At 34.3% G+C, this 23,787-nt stretch overlaps 1 protein-coding gene across 1 annotated transcript; it reads left to right on the top strand.

Moving 5' to 3' along the window:
• Window positions 1-1,050: 1,050 nt before the first annotated feature.
• On the top strand, window positions 1,051-22,487 carry LOC112680476. Its single transcript, XM_025550573.1, has 7 exons — window positions 1,051-1,108; window positions 20,636-20,695; window positions 20,756-20,931; window positions 21,017-21,090; window positions 21,162-21,530; window positions 21,602-22,111; window positions 22,301-22,487. The coding sequence occupies exons 1-7, from the start codon at window positions 1,051-1,053 to the stop codon at window positions 22,485-22,487; spliced, it is 1,434 nt and encodes a 477-aa protein (XP_025406358.1).
• Window positions 22,488-23,787: the final 1,300 nt, after the last annotated feature.

Genomic DNA, 23,787 nt, shown 5'->3' with positions numbered 1-23,787 from the left:
CGCGATAACACCCTTAAAATGAAATTGAATTTCGGGGAAGTTCGGGGGTTGTACAAAATTTAATTTTAGTTGTACAAAATTTTACAAAATAAAGTACATAATACTGTTCGGTTTATTGTTAACTTTTATGAAAAATAGTTGATCCGGGTGCTGGTGTAACGTTACCGCAGCACCCGTAAAATGAAATTGAATTTTGGGGAGGTTCGGGGATTGTACAAAATTGTACAAAATAAAATACATAATACTGTACGGTTTAAAGTTGAAATTTGTTAAAATTAGTTGATCCGGGTGCTGGTGTAACGTTACCCCAGCACCCATAAAATGAAATTGAATTTCGGGGAGGTTCGGGGGTTGTACAAAATTTAATTTTGGTTGTACAAAATTGTACAAAATAAAGTACATAATACTGCTTGATTACAATTCATGATTTCGAAAGTGCGGGTGCTGGGGTAACGCACCTCTGGTCTGGTGTGTTAAAATTATTTTAATTAAACGTATTACGTCGTGACCATTTTCTTCCCAAACGGTGATAATAAGAATAAGACGTCAGGGGTCTTTTATAATAGTGAAATTTGCCAATTACTCGAAAAATGTATGCACGATAAAATGACCAGCCTCGCCAACAATCAGCCAAACTCTTTTATTCTTATTATTCTAACGTAGCTACGTGTAGTCGACTTTCTGAACCAATCTCGTTCTCTTAAACTTCAAAATGCCTACTCGTTTGCTTGTCACGTCACCTTTCGTACGCTCTGGTTCTCTCTGCTCGCTAACCTAACCACTATTTCGCATTCTCCATAAAGCTTTGAAACTGAATCTATCTTAATCATATAGAGTACTTTACGATAACGTTTTGGTACCACTACAACATTGAGCTTTGGCTGCATTTCGAACGTTAATAAACCAAACCTAGTCAGCGCTTTCGAGCTTGCGATATAATGTCGGTTCGGTCAGACGAAACAGATACCTGTTTCAGTGTTACGGACGCGAATGACTATCGTACGCGTTTTGCTCCCGTACAAACGAAGGACTCGGCTGTTATGTGTTGTAATGGCTGCGGGCGCCGCCGTTTACACGATGTGTTGTCCAGATGTACGCAAGCGCAACCGTAAGACGGCGTGAACGTAATTACAATTCTAACCGGGAGGTACGAGAACACATTTGTCTTGCGGGGAACGCGTTTTAACCAAGTTAATAAAAAATAAATTAAATAAATAAATAGAGAAACAGAAATCATTACATAAGTACAAGTACGAACGAGCAACGGCGAAACGGATGGAGGAAAAAAAGGCGTTCACGAGACCGTTTTCGTATAATTAGTTTCGAATTAAATTATAAATCAAACGCGCGCGCGACGTTGTTCGCTTTGGAAAGAATACGAAACGGCGGCGCGGGCACAATTTCCTGCGGGCGATCATATCAATACGAGTTGAGCATCTAAACGGTATTATGTATAGTTGTATATTATCATTATGTATATTATAATATTTTAATACGACCGCATTTGTCAGTGCAGGCGTGCACAATCTCACACCTTCCCGTGGCGTACCTCGTAGGCGTAACCTATTATTATGGTATTATCGAACACGGACGCAATTAGACCCGGTGTGTTTGCTACTTGATTTGTCGTTCCACGTATGTATACCCGGAAACCGGGGTGGGCGAGAGTCCTTCTTCGTTGGGGGTAGCGTTTGGGCTGGTACCGAATTGGTTCCCGAGGTCCAACCCCACATGCCAAATTGGTTCTCATCTGAAAAAGGTATTTCATTAAGTATAGCCGAAATGCGCACATTTTCCTAATCAATTTTACAGGCTTAGGACTGTTAACTTTTAAGTAGGCTTAGTTAACAATGTGCGTTTATGTGTGTTAAAAAAAAAATGATAAATCTATACAATTTTAAATCGTTTATTTGGAAGTCAACTAGTCATCACTTAGGTGAACGAAATACAAATAATAATATATAATAAATACAATTTCAAACCACTGATTTGCAAATTTGAACTTAACTTTCTATAAATATTTAATTTTCGTAATTTTCATATTAATGTACTTAGTTATAAAATTTTCCAAGCATTTATTATTTCTTTCCTGTTTGATTGTAATTTGCTAGTCTCTAGTAATATATAGTCTATTATATTTCTATACTCTATCTTATCGATTTAATAATTGTGTCTATTTGTCATATATATAGCTTTTAGAATTTTGTTTTTTGCTCTCTATGCACTGGCCCGCAGGATTTTAATTTTTAATAGTGTAGGTAAATTTTGTTAAAAATTAAAATTATCACTATTTTACCTGTACATAAACGGAAACTAATTCGGCTATACCTAATGAAATATCTTTTTCATAAGGGAACCAATTCAGCCAAATGGGAACCAATGCGGTTACTCCCAGCGTTTATGCATTTGGCGCGTTCCCGAACGCATTTTCACGGGATCGGAAACGTAACGTCTGCACTTATTTTACCGCGATCTCATGACGGTTTTAAACGAAAAAAATGAAAAAAAACCAAATATAATTCAGCATCACCGTTGCAAATTTGTTGTCAACTCAACCGTTGCCGCCGAAATTGTTTACGCGGAGACCCGGAAAGTGTCTTTTCCCGTGCGCGCACGTTGAACGTACACGACGGGTAAATCGATGACAAAAAACACATTTGCGTCCATGACGATGAAAATGTTATGGCGCAGAAATAATCGTGTTTAACTTTACATCCCCGTTCCATAACCTAGTGTTAATAACAATACCGGTGTTTGTTTAACTACAACTTCGTGTCCTTTTCTCCGGGGAAATGGTGGAGTGCCGAACTCTGACGCAGCCCTGCACAAAAAGTTCAAAGAAGACAGTTACTGGTTAAAAGTTCTAAGTTCTAAAAGACTAAGGAGCGACTAGAAAGGGTTAAGGACAGCCTCGGGACGGTCTGCGGGGGGGGGGGGAGTATCAGACTTCAGTGGCCGGCCGAAACAGCAGTGAGAGTGCGTATTATTTTTCGACGCAGATCCCATTGACGATATCAAAGTATTTCCATAACAGTGACCCGCGACAATGTGAAACGATACTACTGCGGCCGGGTGTGCCCAGACGTTGTGCGTCCAAACGAAAAGAGCCCGCGGACGGGTCCGTCTACACAATGCGCGCGCGCTGTATATGCTTTTCCGTCTCTCACCCGCTCATTGTGCCGTAGACGTGTTCCGTACGCGTTTAAAATATGCCGTGTCGGCCGCTGCGGCGGCGGCGGCAGGACGCGTTAAAAAGCGGCACTATTAAAAATCAATAAATATCGTTGGGCTGTCGGCCGAGGGGGCTGTAAATCATCGTACGCGCGCAACTGTCACGGCTCGGCCGGACAATCGTTTCGATCGGCGGCCCCGAGAAGACGCACTCGAGCTCGCCCGTAAGTGTATGCGCAGCGATTGTTAAGGTTCCCGCGCGACGACAACAATAAACACTGTTTTTTTTTCCCTACGGCGGTGACAGAGTATAGTAATAATAACGTGCGTCGACTGGATGCGAAAACTCGGCGTTTCGGAAGAAATTATGCCCAACAAATTATGTGTGCGTATGTACAATACATATATGCCCATGCATATTCTCCAGTGGAGAAGTCGCACTCGCCGATTTTCTCACGACGTTACGCGTAAACGATTTTACCGCTCATGGTCCCACGCGTCGGCGGCAAGACACGGCTGTGCGGTCCGCGTAACGTTCTGAACGACGCGTTGAACTTATCTTTTTGCCGTGGACAAATTACTTTTGTTCTCGTTCAGGGCTCGAAATGAATAGGTTCACAACAAACATTTTTTTAGCATTCCGGTTCGTAAAAAAAAATACGTTTAGGTACCGTTTCGGTTCGAACAAATTTTTACTGTACAAACCATATTTTGGTAAAATTTAAACATTTTGCATAATTGTAAAATATTTAATAAACGTCAAACATGCATAAGTATATTTATTGATATATATACGATAATCGCCGTCCGCCGATAGTGTAATTTAGCTTTATTTACACAATACGTATGTGAATTTGAAAAATTAAAAATAAAGCATTAAGTTGTTTGATTTGTAAAAATATAACGAATTTAGGATTATCTGTTGTTGACATAACTCTTTGCTTTTCCAAACCTTGTTCTATAATTTCGAATGGAAAGTCAAAAGAAACCTAAATGTCTAGTTTGAAAGAAAAAATATTTGAACACAAAAAATATGATGCTTTTCTTAAAGCATTAGAATTACATAAATAATTAAAATAAAAACAAATAGAAAAAAGTTTCGGAATCAAATTATTGAAAGTATTGAAATCAAAGTTCATGACTACCGAAAAAGTGTTTAGAATTATTTATAAAATTGTAAAAACTCGAAGACCTTTTGTTGATTTACCAAATTAAATAGATAATAGATTAACAAGTTTTAAATGGTATGAATATAGGAAACATTTTACACTCTAATAAAATATCTTTGGATATAGCACTTCACATAGCATCAGAGATGAAAAAAAATAATTTACCAAAATATAATCTTAACTAAAACAGTATAAATAGTAGGTACAATTTATGTATTAAAAAAGGCTTAGTATTTCAGGAAGGGGAAATTATAATTATGGTATGTTAAAGCCCCAAATCCTATAGTATGTTTTAAAAAAAAAAAAAGAGTTCTGGTTCAGAAAATTTTCCATCTCGAGCACTGGTCGCGTTTCTCTGCGAACAACTAGAAAAGCAATAATTGTCCTGTTTGTAACAATCGACCGCCTTCCAAGATAAATTTAATACTCTAATATTACGATACAACGTTTTGAGTTTGTTGAATCCTTATCGTTCTAGTTTTTATCAAGAATATAATATTATAAAAAGTAGATATGATTACCAAACTTTAGTAGGGGTGGTATTTTCAAAATTGATTAGTACTTTTTTTTTAGTTCTATCGGTGCTTTATAAGAAAAATATTTAAATTCATTTATTCATGAAAACCGCTTACCAATGTAATAAAATAATAATGTTTAAAGTTATTGTATTACTTTATGTTACGGGCTACGCTGGGCATTTTTAACCATTCCAAAAATATAAATAACCACACAATCACTTCTGCGATTTCCGACAGTCGCGATAGTGATGGGTTTTGTGGTGATAACTATAGAAATCATTCTCAAGTCTTTTTACGTATTATTTTGTACATAAAATAAAAAATTTAATTTTTTTAACGCAGATATATCACATAAAAAATAGGGGAAGTGGCTAAGTTAAAATATGAGCTTGATTTTTTTTTTTTTAGAAGCGGTAAAATTTGATTTTGTCTAGTGCACTATTTTTGCTTGGGCCTAGATGAAACTGACGTGAGTACGCGAGCGCTATGTAATTCACGCGCGTTCTCCTAGTCCTCGGGCCATCGCCGCCGTCGCGTTCCGATTACCATTATTGTCGTCCTTTACCGTTTTCAAGGAGAGATTCCACGGTCCGTGTTGCACGCGGACCAGAGAAAAACGCGATTATTAGCCACAACACGTATGTACATTGTTTTTTATTTTATTTTTTCCCTCTGGCCGTTCGCGTTCGCCGTCGAGCCGTGCATGTGCACGCGGTAATAATAACGGCCCGGCTCGTTTTTCAGATCGGTAATCGGCCGCGCGCTGAGCCGTTAACATAATAATGGCTAATTACCCGGCCGGCGGAATGCGAACACGACGGAGGTGGTTTTCCGCGCGGTCCCGACCGTTCGACGATAACGCGGCCGCGTGCACGATTCGACGAAAACGGGAAAAATACCAATATACAACGATAACACGGGCTCACGTCGCATTTCAAGTCGCTCGTTTTACGGTGAACGAGCGAACGATGCGATTCCAGAACTAGGAATTTTTACGCCCGGGGAATATATTAAAATTACGCCCTATATAGACTAACAATCAAATACTCTTCTCGAGATATTTTTTTTCCAACAATCATACTTATCGAGTTTTTACCTAATATCGGTATTTAACTAAGTTAAAAATATTAAATCAGTTGTTAATAATTTCAAATATTACACCCTCTAAAATTTTACGTCTGGGAATGAATCCCCGAATACAACCCTCTAGTTCCACCCCCGTATGGTTCGTAATCTTCCGCGAACCATGGCTGCAATAGAGTTTTTAGCACCCCTGAGTTCGAATTCAGTACCTCTGTTTTTTTTTCCGGATCTATATAGTCTATACAGTTGAATATCGTTTAATTTTATTTTCAGCAATTTCAGTACCCCTAATATTTGGGCTCTAGTTGCACCCGTGTGCAATCATTTCCCGAATCCACAGCGGATCATCCGTCTTACGGGGTGAAAACTATATTGACTATTTCGATGATCCGTTTTTTCGTGAATATCTCGACTACGATGATAACAGACCGCATGTTGAGAACAGCTAAAAAACGTAAGTACGGTTTCAAATTAGATTTAACACGATTTTACAAATGTCTACGTTTTTCCGGCCTCCGGAAAATGTACCAATGAGTATACGCACGTCATGGACGGCATATTTCAGTTCCTTTAGAACATTTTCTTACTCGGCGTATCACCAAGAGTAATCCGAAACGATAAACAATTGTCGTGGAACAACTATTTCTCAAGCCAATGCGTCATATCATCATTAATCACGTGTTCGGATAATTATTGTATCTCTCGAGACGAATGTCGAGTTGTCCGAAAACGCATTTTTTCATTCGGTTATCCTCTCTTACAGTTACGGTGACGTCCGCATTAATTATCGATTTCAACAGTACGCACGTCCTGACTAAAGGAGTCGTATATTTATTCTCGTCCTTATTTTAAAAAATTTCACCGTTCGTCTATCCATGTGTAACGTGAGCGTCATCGTCGTATTACCCGGCCCGGAACCGTTCGGAGAGCGAATAGTAAAAAAAATAAATAAAATAAATGTAAAAAACAATACAATAAATAAAACGGAGAAAGAAATAGTTTGTGCATACGTTTCATACATGTGTATACTTACGGCTGCAATCGCGAAACAATAAAACTCTAACCGATACGAGCGCGGTGATGCGGTCGTTGTGTGCTAAAGATCGCAATCTTCGTTATACATCGTACCAACGATTTATCGATCCAATTAGCCATGTGCTGTCATATGGTAACTTTCTTGTCGTCTTCTCATGGGCATCTCCTGCCCGCCCTCCACCTTTCACCATCCCCTACCCGTTGCTACCACTTCTGTCTCGGTGGCGGCGGCGGCGGCCGGTCGCAGACTGAATATTAATACTCGCGCCGTCCCTCCATTACAGCCCGTGTACAGTTTTCGTCGCGCATGTACCTAACGTATAAGTTTGTGGACGAGATCGCGTTACCGTCATTGATTTCTGAGCTGTTTCCATGGCTTTCTGTAGCGTACAAGCGTCGAGCACATCGCATCTCAAAGGTTATCGGCGAAATAATTCCAATCAGCCTTCTGCAATGCAAGGATTGCCAACTGAAATGATCTTGCGGACCACATATAAAATTATATTTGTATTTATATATACAAAAAAAAAATTGGAGTAAACATTTTAAACAGGATAAATATTAGTATAAAATAAGTTTTGGTGTGTTAATTGTTTGAAATAAACAGACTCAAGACTCAAGAAATCTTTAAACCATTGATGTGGAAACGCAATGATCGAATATATTTCGATGTTTTTATGACTACTAGAATAACATGGTTCATCAACAATACTTAGAAATAAAGATTTTGTTGATGAATCAGTTTTTTGCGATTATTTTGTTAATAATACGGCTTTCGCGTTGTGCGGGTATTCCAGAATATTTTATTGAGACAAAAATAATTTTTTTTTTTTTTTTTTTGTAAATGTGTGATTATGACGCGGGCTGCGGGTTGGTCATTCTTGTTCTACAGGGTAATTCGGAAAAAAATTTAATAAAATTTCACATAACTATCGAAGAAACAGAAATATATATTTACATAGTTTTTTTTATTTAATTGAAAACATATTATATATAACGTGTGATTAAGAGGTCAATATCATGTTTTCAAATGAATGCCCTTAAGATTGTGTACATTTATCAGTATATCTAAAATCCTGAAATGGAAATATGCCTATTTGGACAATTACAAGTCGTTAACAACATTGGAGTCGTTAGGAGGTATCTGTATCGTATTTTTTTTTTTTTTACTTATTTTTAGCGGCTATATTGGAGGTCCGATAGCTAGGTTAGCTAACTTCGACTCCTTCAAAATTTGATTTTATCAGGTGTTGGAAAGAATAATACCGTATTGGCTGCTGATTGCATCCCATTTCAATAACGAATTGTGATTCACATTGAAACTCACTGAATTTTTTTGACTACATTTATGCCAATCATTTAGATGACTCACACCTCCCTCCGAACATTATGGGCTGATATATCAAGTATAGGAGATCGTACCACGAACAACTGCGAATCTTTCCACGCAAAATGTAATGCTCAATTTCATGTTCACTTCGAATCAGGTACGGGCAAATACGTATGTAAAGCTCCGTAGCAGGAGTACTAGAAAAAAAAAACTAAAAATTAGCGAAACATTTGTTAAGTTATTTAGAAATATATTGGTCAATTTAAACGAGGCAAAATGGCCAAAGCGGAGTATGTAAAAAATGTTTTCTTAAAATTCGAACCACAACTTTTATAGCACCTATTCATTCAGTTCACTTTTTTTAGATTTATTTTATTTTACAGGCCAACAACATTTTTAACCATACCTTAGGAGAATTTTCTTTCGCTGTAGCTAGTCCTCAACCTGTAAATGGAAGGAAAATTTTGTTGATTGGAAGCTAATACGTTTATACCACCACTAGCATAAGATTGCAGCTGATACGACCACCATCAAGTGAAAAGAGGGAGCAAAAGCGGACAAACGGAAGCCGATGCAGTACATCGGTTGGAAAAAGTCCTGCACAATGTCAGCATTCGATTTCACCATTGTAAAAGTTCTTATTATTACGATTTGTTTCCAAACGCAAATGGTTATAACATTAAGTATTTTATGCAGAAAAACGCACTCATACGTGTACACACACACATTATATTTACCGTTGACAGTCTGTTAAAATATTTACATTGCATTTCGTCTAATAATACTCGATTGGTATTCGCAAAATCGCATGGGCGAAGTGAACACGCATTACTTTTTCGCCGCATGCTAACTCGAATCATGTAAAAAAAAGTTATGTTTTGCAAAAAAAAAAAAATTCCTACGAGACTTCTCGCCCGCTTTTATCGCTTCAAATGTATACGGAGTATTATACGTATGATAATAATGCATATGTTATTGTTGCAAGTTTGCACGGTTTTAAAATTAGAATTTCGTGATTGTGGAAATGCGCACGATCAGAGTCGCTTATTTCTTTTTTTTTATATATATACTAGTAGCTAGTAGTACAGTGAATAATATAATGTATATAAATAAAAAAAAAAACCATTTCTATAGGTACACGAATAACAATGGTTTGTACATAAAAGTCTCTCCTCGGTGTACGGTAGAAAATAATTTTGCCACCGCCATGCGTGACGGTTACATCACATAAGTGTACAATATATGTTATAAATTATATATTATGTACAGTTGTACTTGAGATTTATGAGACAACACGTGCACACAAACACACACCTTTCCGCGTGCGCATCGAGGACTTTACTCGAAGATGCTGCGGGCTTTTAACTGTTTCGCCGGATCGTTCGAAACTCGAGTGCAACCGATTACTTGTTCACCGATTTCGCACACTGCATCGCACAATACGTTATAGCTCCTTGGCCAACACTGAAAGACCGGGTTGCGGGTGTACGTTTTTCACAGTCATGAACTGATATCTACCGCGCACAAGGGTGAACCCGAGACGGGGCGCGTACGAGTGCACACAGCACGTTTGTCCGTAAGACTTTTACCTGCGAATGGAAATCGAAATGTTATCAATGTTCAAACGCGTTGGCACGACGTGTATAAAATATGGTTGGAATAACATTACAAGCCAGTCGCATTGTACAAAATTGAACGTTTGATGGGGAATAGAAAAATGTAAAAACCCTTTAGCCCATCCCCAGAAACAGTATCCGGCCAAAATAGCGAAACAATAACCGCGAATGTAAAATTACGAATTAAATATTGGCGGAAATAAGAACAATGCATTTTTAAAAAGAGTGAAAATATACGATTAAGCATTTATTGATAATAATTTTGAAAAAACAATTAGACATTAAGTGAAAAATTATATGTCATACCATTTACAAAGTTCTTATTATCATAAGTACCTATTATAATTTGTAATTAACTAATGAATCTTTTAGCACAATTCTTGTACTTTTTTTTATCTCAGATTTTCTCCAGCATTACACTATTCTCGTTTAAATTCTTCTAAATTTTGAATTTTCTTCATTACATCTATAAATTTCCATATAGTAGGGCGGCTTCCTGCTAAAGAATATTAATTATATTATTAAATAAACTAATTATTAATAAAATAGGTTATAGTTTTATAGTTTTATAAGTTTTGAAACTTATCCAAGTACTATATTACAATTTAAATTATTCAAAATAGAAATTACATCAAAATACGGGAGGTTTTTCGCGGGACCCTGTATAAAAAAATGGAGTTTCGCTATTGTCCATGTTCGCTTAATTTAGAATTTGCTATTTTTATTTTCGCAATTATCAATTCGCTGTTTTGGCCTAGAATCCCTCTTCTCCCAGAAACGTAGACAAAAACAAATTACCAGTCCGCGTGTAATGTTTACCGCAAGGGGCGTATCGTAAAACTGTTCAACTGTTCCTCCATACGCGCGTACGCAGATTTATGCCGTTCATCGAATTACAGTCGTCGTTTTGCTGAGGGGTGGTACGCACGAGTACACGAAAAAAAATATCAAAAACGCGGTACGATATGTATTTTCGGTTTACAGGAGCGGTTAACGTAAAGCGACGGCGTCACCAACAGCGAATCACGCGGCGACACGGCACAACGGTATTTCAGTCACCGCCAGTACAACAGATACGTGATGTTCGTACGAGTACGCGCTGTCGTAAATTTAAAATAGGGTTTTGCAGGACACTCGGTCGCGGTAGAGCCGGAACACGCGAGTGGCGGCGCGCGCTACGGGACGACGATAAACAAGGGTTGGGTCGAGGCAATTTTTGAAAAGGGAAATTAGTGTTTTCGGTAGAACGGATATTTTCCACGTATAATATTGCGAAAGAACCGACGGCGGCGGTGGTGGCAGTGCGTGAGGGGGCGCGCGCGTACGACTATCTTTCATTTACGCCCGACTTTTCTTATTCCAATTTCCCGAACTGTCTGCGTGCCACTACAATTGGGCGGCGGCGGTGGAAAGGCTCATTTTCTGATAACGGGCGTGTACGACGCGACCGCCGCCCACCCGGTCCTTTCCCTTCTCGCCCACCACTCCCGTACGCTTCCTGTTCCGCACCCGCTCGTCTGGCCAACGGTCGTCCGCGTCGCGTTCTGTGCACGCGCGGCCGTGATTACATCATTATGTTTCAACGCGTTCCGAGTTATTGTTGTTGTTATTATTATTATTATTATTATTATATCGTGTTCTGCGGATCCCTCCGTCGACGGAGGGATCGCGGGCGCGCGGGTGGGTGGAAAACATTTACGTGCATGACTACAAAAACGATCCTTTTCCATTCGCGTTGGAACGACGCGAGGTATAACGACGTTGTTAACAAATGAAATGTTACCGCCTTTACCCCATCCACGCGTTTCTTCTTTCATTTCCGCGCGCGTGCACGGAACAAGAGCGCACCGGCACCGTCGTCACCGCGCCTTGTCGTTTTGCGATATTTGTTTCCGAATCGATCCGGCGGCGCTTTACGCGCGCGCGGTAGGGACGCACGTCCTTCCCCAGCCGTTCAACGTTTACCGTCCGTTCGCGTTTTCACGTTACGATCGATTAATATACAATATATTTTTTATGTAAAACCATAATCGCTGTACGTATTACGAAATAACACGTGATGAACGCGAATGTGAATTGATTTTTAGACGGTTTTGTAAAACAGTCATATCGAATTCGATAAATTATCGTACCGTAATGAATTTTAAATGAAGAATATTAAAAGATTACCGGGAATAATTATGCGTCTCTGTGTTAGTTACCTAATTATGATTATAAATTAATATATTACCTCTCCGATCCTTGTAGCAATCTTCTGTTGAGATTGTACCTTGTATTATAAGTGTAGGACGTGAGGTAGTCGGCTACTATTTTGTAATAAAAAAAATACAAACTCCTTCTCTAATTCACTACTAACTTTATTTTAAAACTTTTATACGCACATCAATATTTATATTTGAATTTATTATGATGAACATTTAATTTAATTTTTACAATTGTGTTTCTGAACGACCGTGACAGGAAGAAAGAAAAAAAAGCCCTGGACCTTCGATGACCGGCCTTCTTATATTTAATGTTTGTGACTGTGAAGCGTAAACGTGTATATGTGTGTGTGTCATATCGTTATATTTTGTTCTTTAATACTTACAATTTATTTTTATATTTATTGGCTATCGATTATTATAATTGTTTCATTATACATTTTAAATTTTAAAAAGATATGATGGCCTAAGCGCACATCATTACAGTACCGTCGTCGATTCTAGTCCAGTGTAAGTTCGTTCGGTTTTCTCGATGCTATAAGGGTGATTGGCGAGACGTGTTTTATAATTTAAAAACGACCGCGCGTTCAGTTATGTGTTGCATTTTATTATCAAGTTATCATAATCAGAATCTAATTGACGTCGTTGTAAAATGGTTCGATACTACCGCACACGACTGCCAAGTCGAACCGTAAGCAACATGGCAATATGAAAGTAGCAGAAACGGATCGATACGTTTAATTTTTTCTTCGAGTCGATTCGTCCGTTTCTATTCATATATTTACATAATTCATATGTGCTGATATTATTGTCCATTTGTTGAAACGTTTTTATTTATGCAGATACTAAAACGCAGGAATTAGAATCAACAACATCGATATGACGCATATAATAGGAAATGTTAAACTATATCGTTACACTTTTGATATTTGAACATTTAACCAAAACAATTATTCAACCTGAAAATATACTAATTCGTTTTTAAAATCACTTTTTTAATTTATGGGAAATGTAAGACATTATTCGTCATATATATTTAATATCTTAAACATATTAGCGAAACAGGATTGCGCTATAAATGAATAATTATGAATTACAATATAATTATTAAATTAACATTTTGGTTTTACCATTACTGTGTTATTGACATTTTTCGTTTAAACTACATAATTTTACCAATATACATCTCTCTGTCAAAAATATTGCATATTTATGGTAAAAGTAAAACGACAAGATTATATTTCAAATTTTTCTACATTTTTTCTATTACGAAATAAATATAATAAGGATTAAATATAATACTTATGTTAATTATATTATATTTATATTAATATATAAATTAATATATATTTAAATATATACAATTATGTAAGAAAATATATAATACAAAATTAATAATAAAGACGAAATTGGTTTTTTTCTATTTAAATTTTAAATTATGTATAATAATATTGCAGTTAGAATATTTAATTATATATCCCTATATACTCGAATTATATGATATCGTTGGGAATAAATTGATTTTACAGTAATTTGTTTTTCTCTTTTCAGTGAACATTTTTCGGACAATAAATCTATACCAAACGTCTTATAAGATCGGAAATTAGACCCGGGTGGTACTTTAATGAGGTCATATTTTCAATTTCCTCAATAGATTTTCAAGTATTAATGAAAAACTGGAAAAACTGAATAGCTAACCGTCAAACATATACTTATTTTGATTAAATAATATTTTGTTCGTGCCTTAAAAACTTAACCTTTATTAATGTTTATCATAATCGAATTTACTTGGTTATTAGAAAATCAGAATATTGAGTTGAATATTATATGGTTTTATAAACGTTCAAAGTTTTAACAATGACTTAACTGTAATATAATTTTTAATATAATATTTATATTTAAAACAATAAGAACAAGCTTCATATGTAAAGCCGCGCATACATTGGACCTGAATCCTAACCGATCGAACCGAAAAATATTCGGTCCGAATTTTTTCGGGTATAACTAAATGGAGTATCCCCGAATTTTCGTTCCAAGCTAAAATAAGTTAATAGCTAAATAGATGATTAAAATTTAATTTATATTTAATTTAATTTAATTATTTAATAATCATATTATGTCGTGACTCGTGATAATAACTACAGTACCGCTAATTTTCTGCCGAAAAATTCAAACATGTTTGAACGGTTGAAACTCTAACCGACTCGAATTTCAGTTCAGGCTATCTGTTCGGTATAAGTGTATGCACTTACATATAAAATCGGCATTTTGATTTTTTTTCTCTTCGATTCGGCCGTTTCGGGTCCAATGTATGCGTGGCTTAACTCATATACAATTATTTAAGTATTAAAAAAGTTAGCAGATAGAGTTTGAACGGTCAGCGAATGGGTAGGAGATGACATTTTATAAATATCATTATCCCATCTTTGGTGATTGGATCTTTAAAGTGTTTTAATCCAAAACGAACACGGCGAGAACTCGGCCAAACGTCACACGGAGATGATCCAGGTCTAAGGAATGATATCGTGTCGTAATAAATTTATAGACCTGATCAGCTGTGCGAATACGTATGTACCAGTATTTATAATCGAAAATATTTATGACCATTTTTGATAATTCGGTTTTATGGACGTCATAATACGTACCATAATAAACCATACAACTGAATATGTAGGTCTGTGTATACAGTGTCTGTGTATAGGTATATTTACGACACAAAGACAATCGTTAATTCAATTATACGACATAAATCGTATATCACACAGTCAACTGTAAATGCGTGCAAAACGACTTTTCGTTTTATATAACGCTATTTTCCGATAGAAAAAATAATACTAATAATAATAAAAACTTGTCGTAGGCCGAACAGAATTCCTATTAAGAGCCGACAGCTCTCCAGGCGTGTATACGCCTAATTTGGAATAAGCACTAATGTAAAAAATATAATATAATCGTATACAAGAATTGAAGTACGCACTGTATGTTTATATATTTTTAAACAAGCTTTTCCTTCGAACCGAGAACAAATCGTTACTTAAGCACTTGCTCTCCGTCTTTACTCTGCGTTTTATAATTTAATCCGATTCGGACTTTCACATAATACAATAACGTAGATCTGCAAGGTTCGTGCCGATCTTTTAAATGGTATGTGGGACAACCCACGTGTTTCTTTTTTAATCAACAATATACAATTGTACAGGGCGCGCGCGCTTGTTTAGCTAGAGTTGATGGAAGATCCTTAAAACTATCGTACTGATTATGTTGTACAACTTTTATACATTTGATTTGTGCCTATAAATCCCTTCGTACACGACGATCACGTTTGTCCATAATAGATTCGTACGCACGTGTAACATTATAATATAATACATAGTTATAGCACGATTTGATGTATTATAATTACTACGCTGCAGTGGAACGATTTTATCTATTTATTTAACGACTGAAAATATTACATAAACGTTGTACCTCGTGGTACAATACGCGATCGGATTTATTTGAAAACTTAAAATAATTTTGCGCAATACATCCGTTTCAATTTATAACCAAGGACACTAACGAGTTAGATTTGAGTTAAAAAATGAAGTTGCTTTGAACTGAGCAGCTTTTTAAAAGTAACTTGTTACTTAACGAATACAATTTTTAATAAAAATAATCGGAAATATAATTGTGGAAATGTTGACAGCACTATTTTTATATTTAAACAGGGAACAAAATAACGTACACAAATATGGCTTCATGTAAATATCATAAAAGTGTTCACTAAAAAAACATACATTAACCTGCTCCCTGGTTCGTCACGAACATTAATTTCCACAAAGACTTAAATACACCAACGCTCTCGCAAAAAACCAATTCTCATTATCTCTAAGTTAATCCATCACAAAAATTCTCTTTAAAGTATTTATCATCTCCATCAACCCCCGATAACCCCTTGAGACGTCTTAAACGAAAATGGTCAGACACCTTCTAATTTAATCTGACGGGTGGCACTACTGAGTACTTTCCCGAATCTGTTATTTCTGTTATTATGTACCCAAACAAAATTACTTATTGTACTGATATGTATAGATTGTAATTATATTATTAATTTCTTTCATTCGACAGAAATACAATATTGTCGTTTCATTATGTAACATTTTTGGTTCTACGATTTCTTGCAAGCAATATCAAATCTATGAGCACAATGTTCCGCCATGATTTCCACGGAGTGTACGTGCAACACAGTCGAAGCCTACGTGAATTTACGTCAGTTGTGTACTCTAAAAGAACGAACACGACATGGCCGTGTATATTTAACATCGAACACGAACGATATATAGGTACGAGACCACGAATAAAAAGTAAACATGGAATCGACAAAGACCTGTGCAACCGATGCGATTCGATATGTATGTGTAATACCCTTATACTACCCTTATTGGTAGTCACACAGATTATTCAAACTTCGAATTAAAAACGTTGTTCCGTTTGAATCGTTATGTTGTCGCGCAGCAAACGCTGTATACAATATAGTACACAATATTTTGAATGGGAAACAACGTGAACTGTACAATTGAAATAATAGTATAGATTTTCGTTTTGCTAACGAGATTTAGTAACAAAATACTATACGTGTTCGATTCTATTGGATTTTTCACAACGGCTGTAGAACGAAAAATTAAAAGCCGATTGAAAAGTGTAATGCTCGGAGTAAGATAACTGTCGACCGTTGTTTAAACAACGAGTATAAAGATGATGAACCATATGGTGCGCGTGAAAAATAATGTATTGATGTAAAATACGAGTATTGTACGCGTACACCACGTGCACGATGACGGTGTGTTGAAATTATGGTAATAAATCAATCGACAATCATTTTCACTAACGATCTACGGTGTGTTACACTTGCTCCAGTGTACACTATCGTAAATTAAGTGCGGACAGATATTACGACCTGACCTGTCGATAAACGTTATCGGCAATCAGGTGGTAAGCTCGTCACAATACTCTGTTACGTTTCAGTTTAATGGCTAATAAACGCGGATACACGTATACAAACATAATTCTCACTTGTACAAACAGTAGCAACGATTGGAAAACGGTATATTGTATCCTGCGTGTAACCGAATTGTTCTTCGATATGTACACTAAACTAAACGGTGATTGTATGAAATGTTGATTTTTTTTTATCGTCCAAATTAAGCATAGAAAAAATTACCGATTTCGATCCGTACATCACGTCCGTAACTGTTCGAATGACTTGTTTTAACCAGCAATCTACAAATAATATAATGGGTAAAAAAATATTATATAAAAATAATATATAAACGATGACCCTTAAAATAATAGATGGAACATAAAAACGATGAGCACCCTATTAAAAACGAACAAATAAAAAATAATAACAACAATAAACAAAAACATTCGGTTGTTTAAATGTCATAAGAAAAATGAATCCTGAACGCGCGTAATGATATTATTTATCGTGTTGCGACACGGTATACATTTACAAGGGTTAATTAATTTAAAAATTTCTATCCACGAGAGATTTAAAACTCAATGACAAACCGATGGAACCACATAATAATTTATGTACCGTTACAGTACTTTATTATTGACACTTCGACCAGTAGAGATGAAACCATCACTGCGATGCTTGTAAGCATTTCTTCGAAAAAAAAACAAAATCTGCTGTTAATTGTACAAGGCCGGCGACTACCTTTTGAACGATGAAAATATTATATTCAAATATATAATAAAATAAATTAATGGTACGCTACAAGTACGCGTTCGTTTTGGCATTCGACAGAAGTTATTTTTAACGGTGTTCGATCAACTTAAGTACTTGGGATTTTTCGTGAAAAACACGTAGCTTTTATTGAAATTTTCTTTGATTTTTTTGATACTTTTGAAAATTTTGAACAAAGAAAACCGTACACCGTACACAGTAAAATTTTGAAAGTATACTCGAGCTCGTATAATTCGTGCAGTTTTCGAGTAAAACTTGAATCGTTCTTAAGATTTCTCAAACGAGTCAAGTCGCATTACACGCACGGGTTTTCGTAGCCTCAATCACCGAAACTTCAATCAGAACGTGTACGGCTGGTATACCCTCGTTAATCACAACAATACACTCGTACGTAGGTCCGTCGAGAGGGGGAGGGGGCAGCTAGGGCTGTAAGCAGGATGCGGGCTTCAAAAAAGGCCCAAACCCTTCCTAAGTTAACTACGTCTTGGTCAAGGTGTCGAGCTATTTATAGATCACCAACATGAATCGTGCTAATAACCTACTCAAATAATTGTAGCGTACTCAGTCGTAAGGAGTCTACAATAAAGTGAACACTACGATATCGATCCAAAACGTAGACAAATAATATTTTCAAGAAAGACCCATAGGCAGTAAATAATTGTTTTCATATAGTCCGCGGAATAACCGTGACTGCGATCATGTTATCTTTTTGGTATACTCGTTGTAAAAGAAGACACTGGATGTCAGTGGCGAGTTTAATACCTCGTGTGAGAAAGGCGTGGATTTATTCGTCTCCAGGGCTCTTGATTTCTCCTAACCCTGCCTGTACGTACCTGGTACAGGTGTTTTGCAAGGCGTTCGGATGACATGATAGTTTTGCACCTTTCGTGCGCACGTTGGGCTTGGCACACGGATCCCCGTGACCGTTTCCGGCGCAAAAGATCTATTTACTCGTTATCCTGTACACGGGGCACGAACCGATACGGGTAAAAAAGTGTGTTCTCGTGAAACTGCGTACATTAGTGTGATTATCTGCGCAAGACTCACGCGCTTCACCTTAATGTGACCGTTCTCCACGTGGATAGAAACGCTCGAGGAGGAAAAATTTATAAGACGTTTTCCGTGTCGAATGAATGTTAATTTCGCTTGAGAAACGTTTGTTTTTTAAATTTTTTTTTTTTTTTTATTTATTTAAATCTAGTACAAGAAAACAAAAGAAATATTACTAGAAGTTAATTTACACTGAGGAAAAACGTCGTGTCGTAGAGTAAGAGTACTTATTAGTTAGTGAAATACAATGAAGTTTAAATGTTTTTATGCTAATAGAGAAAAAAAGGGAGGAGAGAAAAGTAAAATCACACAGTTAATTTTAAAATAATTGTATATAAGAATTAAGTAAACAATAGAATATATATAATATATGAAAATATTCGTGCACTGTATGTTACGTAACGGGTTCGTTTTCAAAATTCCAACATAACGTAGGTCACGTGGTTTTTGACCAGTGGAGCACAATAATTATTGCAATTATTGCCAAGCCCGGATTAAGAGGGGTCCAGGGGGGGACCTCGGCCCCGGGCCTCGATAGTTGGAATTTATTTAGGGGCCTCAAATTTACCTATTACTTTATTCATTTTAAGGTATAACATAACATAATTTACCTAAAAATAAATTGATGATAAATTATTATTGCCGACGACATTATTAAATATCAATTATGTCAAATAAACTCTTATAATAATTTATAATAATATAAATAATATACATAAGGTACTAAAATGTATAATGTGTATAATACCTACCCGCATACCTACATACATCAGTAATCGCTTGCCGAGGCCCATCTATCAATTGAACGAGCAAAAGCTATTTTTATACAACACGTAAATACCAAATTTGTTGTTATCTGTTATCGTTTATTCGTTTTAACTTTTGTTTAATGTTTAATGGCTTAATTTTTTGATTTTTTTATTCTCTTTTCATATTTTAAAAATGTAAAGATATTTTGAAAGTGGTTCTTCAAAACGAAAAAGAAAAGAAAAATAGCAAATTAAATCGAATAAGTAAAGAGGATTAATGAGTAATTATGTTTTAAAACTAGGTAAATATTTTTATTTTGTATATTTGTCTGAATAATCATAATACAATTTAATGTATTAAACAAATATACAATAATATTACGAAAATATAAATTGCATTTGTTTATGTCAGAAAGAAAAAAATATTGCTTATCATAAACACAGAGATTTAAATTGTATATTAGTTTTGAGAATTATTGATGATGTCTTACATTAACTTACTATGGTACTGTTACTATAACTTATTATATAATTTGCAGTGTCATAATATTAATTTACATTCACTTTTAAAAAAATAATTTTACCAACTTGGCCATACATTTTAAGTTAAAAATGACAAATAAAAAATACATGAACATAAAATATGCATTTACTGTAGTAAATGCATTTATTACATTTATATCTGAAATTATATAGCATGTAAAGTTAAAAATGACATTACTGTAGTAAATGCATAATGTATGTTCATGTATTTTTAAATGTAGGAACACAAAATTTAATATTGTTTTGCATTTATTTTAGGTATTGACAACCAAGTTTAAAGTGTGTCTGTACATAGGAAAACAGTTTTAAATGAACAAAGTAATGTTAATCAATCAAATCAAAATGTTTTGTTATTAACTGAAAATTATCAAAGTAATACATTTAAAAAACATATTTAGCTTTAAATTGTACTATATTTATGTGTTTGTGTTTATTTTAGGTATTGATAACCAAGTTCAAGATGTGTCTGTACATAGTGAAATAGTTTTAAAAAAACAAAGTAAAATTAGTGATAATACTTTAATAAAATATGTTGATTTATAAACTTATTTTATTGTAGGTATAAAACTTGAGTCGACAAATATTACAGATCTGGTTTCTGTCATAGTATTTAACAAGTATAAAATAAGTGATCCATACTACTGGCCTGAAAAAATAAATGACAATTTCAGAGAATACTGTATTCAGATAGGACCCGAGTTTTTTCAAAATAAGAATGATGATTTCAAACATTCTGCGCGTTTATATGGTATTTTATTTATATTCAATGAGTTTTATTTAACCAATAATGAATACAATTATTTTATTTTTGTATACTTAGATCACAAAAGGTTATTTTCGGCCTCCATGTTTAAATGAACTCTACCCAATGGAGAAATTGGTGATCGAAAGTGGGTAATGTACTCAATCAAACAAGGATCAATTTATTGTTTTATGTGTACATTTTTTTCGAGTCATTTAAATAGTCCTTTTGTTAGCAAAGGATTTGATAATTGGAAGAAATATGAGAAATTAATACAACATGAAAACAGTATTTATCATAGAAGTGCATTTACAAAATGGCTATTACGTTCAAATGTTAATTATTCAATAAATAAATATATATTGGAACAATTATCAATGGAGACAAAATACTGGAATGATGTTTTAATTCGTATAATTTCTGTAATTACATTTCTTACATCTAGAGGTTTATCATTAAGAGGTGATAATGAAGTATTTGGTATTATTAACAATGGAAATTTTCTTAGCATATTGGAATTTATTTCTAAATTCGATCCATTTTTAAAATCACACATAGAAGGGCACGGTAATAAAGGAAAAGGATATCCTTCGTATCTTTCTAAGACCATATGCAATGTAATAATAATTTTATTACAAAATAATGTTATAAATTTGATATTAGCTCAAATAAAAGAAGCAAAATGTTTTTCTTTTATCATCGATCCACTTCAGACCAATCTAAAATAGATCAAATAGCTATTGTAATTCGGTACTGTACATTAACACGTTTTCATGAAAGATTAGTTAATTTAAGTTCTATCAAAAGCCATAAAGGTGAATCAATATTTGTTGTTTTAGAAGAATTTCTTGAAAAAGTTAAACTTAATATAGTGAATATAGTGTCATATGACAATGCCTCCAACATGAGTGGAAAATATGAAGGATTACTAACTTATGTAAAAAATAAATGCAATTTGGCTGTTTATATGCCTTGCACTGATCACTTCCTGAATCTTGTTGGTGTTTATAGTGTTGATTGTTGTATAGAAGTAGTCAGTTTTTTTGGATTTCTACAATGTACATTCAATTTTTTTAGTGGATCTACTCATAGATGGGACATTCTGACCAATAATTTATATAAAAATTTGAAAGAACGATTACTTGTACTGAAATCCCTTAGTCAAACTAGATGGTCCTGTCACTCTGATTCTTGTCAAGCACTTACTCATAATTATATAAAAATAATAAAAGCTTTAAAATGTATCAGTGAAAATATTAATGAAAATAGAGACTCAAAAAGGAATGCTAAATTGATTTTAAAACAAATTAAAAAAAAAGAAACTGTATATTTATCTTTTTTGTGGAATGATATATTGAATAGGTCTAATGAGACATCTATAAATCTACAAGACAGTTTTTGTGACCCGTTGATTGCTTTGAATTTACTAAAATCATTGAAAAATTACATTTTAAATTTAAGAAGCAGTAGTGAAATTTATGAAAATAAAGTTATTGAACTTGGTCCAGAAATTAATAGTCTTTACCATGATGATGGAAGAAGAACATAAAAAAAAAACGTAAATTTTTGTGGTTTAAATAATACTGAGTTGCAACGTAGTAATAAGTTTCGAATTGAAACTCATAACATAATCATTGATACATTTTGTTCTGAATTAGACAAACGAATTGAAATTTATAAATTTGTTTCAGACAATTTTTTATTTGTTACAAAGTTGTGTATTCCATTTTTTGGCACTATTTATGAAAATAATGATATTAAACAAAGTATTGATAACTTTATATTGACCTACAAGAAAGATGTAATGTTTACATAAAAAATGAAATAAAACAATTTCAAGAGTATTTTTTCTTATGCATACCATCAACTAAAGATTATGAAAATTTTAGTATATATCTTTGGAAATGGCTTAATGAAAATTAATTAATTTATGTTTTTCCCAATTTATATATTGCACATAAAATGTATTTAACCATACCAAGTACAAACAATTCAGCCGAAAGAGCTTTTTCAAAACTTAATAAAGTCAAGAACAAATACAGATCAACATTAAACCAAGACAATTTGACTGCACTTATGATATTGGCATCTGAAAATGACATTCTTTAAACAATTAATAATGAAAAAATTATTAAAGAATTTTGTCAAACAAAAGCAAGAAAAAAAAATTGTTATAAATTACAATTTATAAAATAAAATGATACATTATTCATTATTTATTGCTATGTACCTATATATATATATATTATAATAGGTAGGTACATAAATATGATATACATTATATATTATATTACATATACATTATTTTTTTTTTCGTACTGGGGCCTCGTCAAAATTTTGGTCCCTGGGCCTCTAAATGTCTTAATCCGGGCTTGATTATTGCATACATTTATTTTTAGATCACCACTTTTTTAAACGAGTAAAATAAAACGCTATATTATTACATAGTATTTGAATATTTAATTAATAATGGGTCAAATAATTATTTTAACTCGTGTCCTGTATCTTTTAATATATTTGTGTGAGGACATTGGTTATGTATATGTATGTATAATATATTAAACTATACCAATTTCATTAAAATATTTATTTAACGACACAGCGGAAGAAAATATCAGATTCACGAAAGAATTTAATAAAAAAACGACAAAAAATGAAGTCCAATAGCAATACTTATTACTCTCGAAAGTTTTTATCCACACATTTTAGTTTTTACTACAATATTAAATAATTTAAAAACATAAAATAACATAAAACTAATTTTTCAAGTTTTCCAACACTTTAGAAAAATATAACCATCATTTAGTCGATAATATCTATCAAATGTAGAGTAAAAATAGTTTTAATGT

This window comes from Sipha flava, unplaced genomic scaffold (genome assembly GCF_003268045.1).
Source record: "Sipha flava isolate LNK unplaced genomic scaffold, YSA_version1 101_pilon_pilon, whole genome shotgun sequence".
In the NCBI taxonomy this organism is placed as follows: Eukaryota; Metazoa; Arthropoda; class Insecta; order Hemiptera; family Aphididae; genus Sipha; species Sipha flava.
The sequence above is the reverse complement of the archived record's forward strand: the minus strand, read 5'-3'. Positions and strand labels throughout refer to the sequence as shown.

What these genes read in the sequence shown, in the direction of transcription:
- LOC112680476 (XM_025550573.1), top strand. Translation starts at nt 1,051, where the DNA reads ATGGCTGCGGGCGCCGCCGTTTACACGATGTGTTGTCCAGATGTACGC. An exon ending in AATAGTTTTAAAAAAACAAA is followed by an intron (nt 20,696 to 20,755) that starts GTAAAATTAGTG and finishes ATTTTATTGTAG; the next exon opens with GTATAAAACTTGAGTCGACA. An exon ending in ATGATGATTTCAAACATTCT is followed by an intron (nt 20,932 to 21,016) that starts GCGCGTTTATAT and finishes TTGTATACTTAG; the next exon opens with ATCACAAAAGGTTATTTTCG.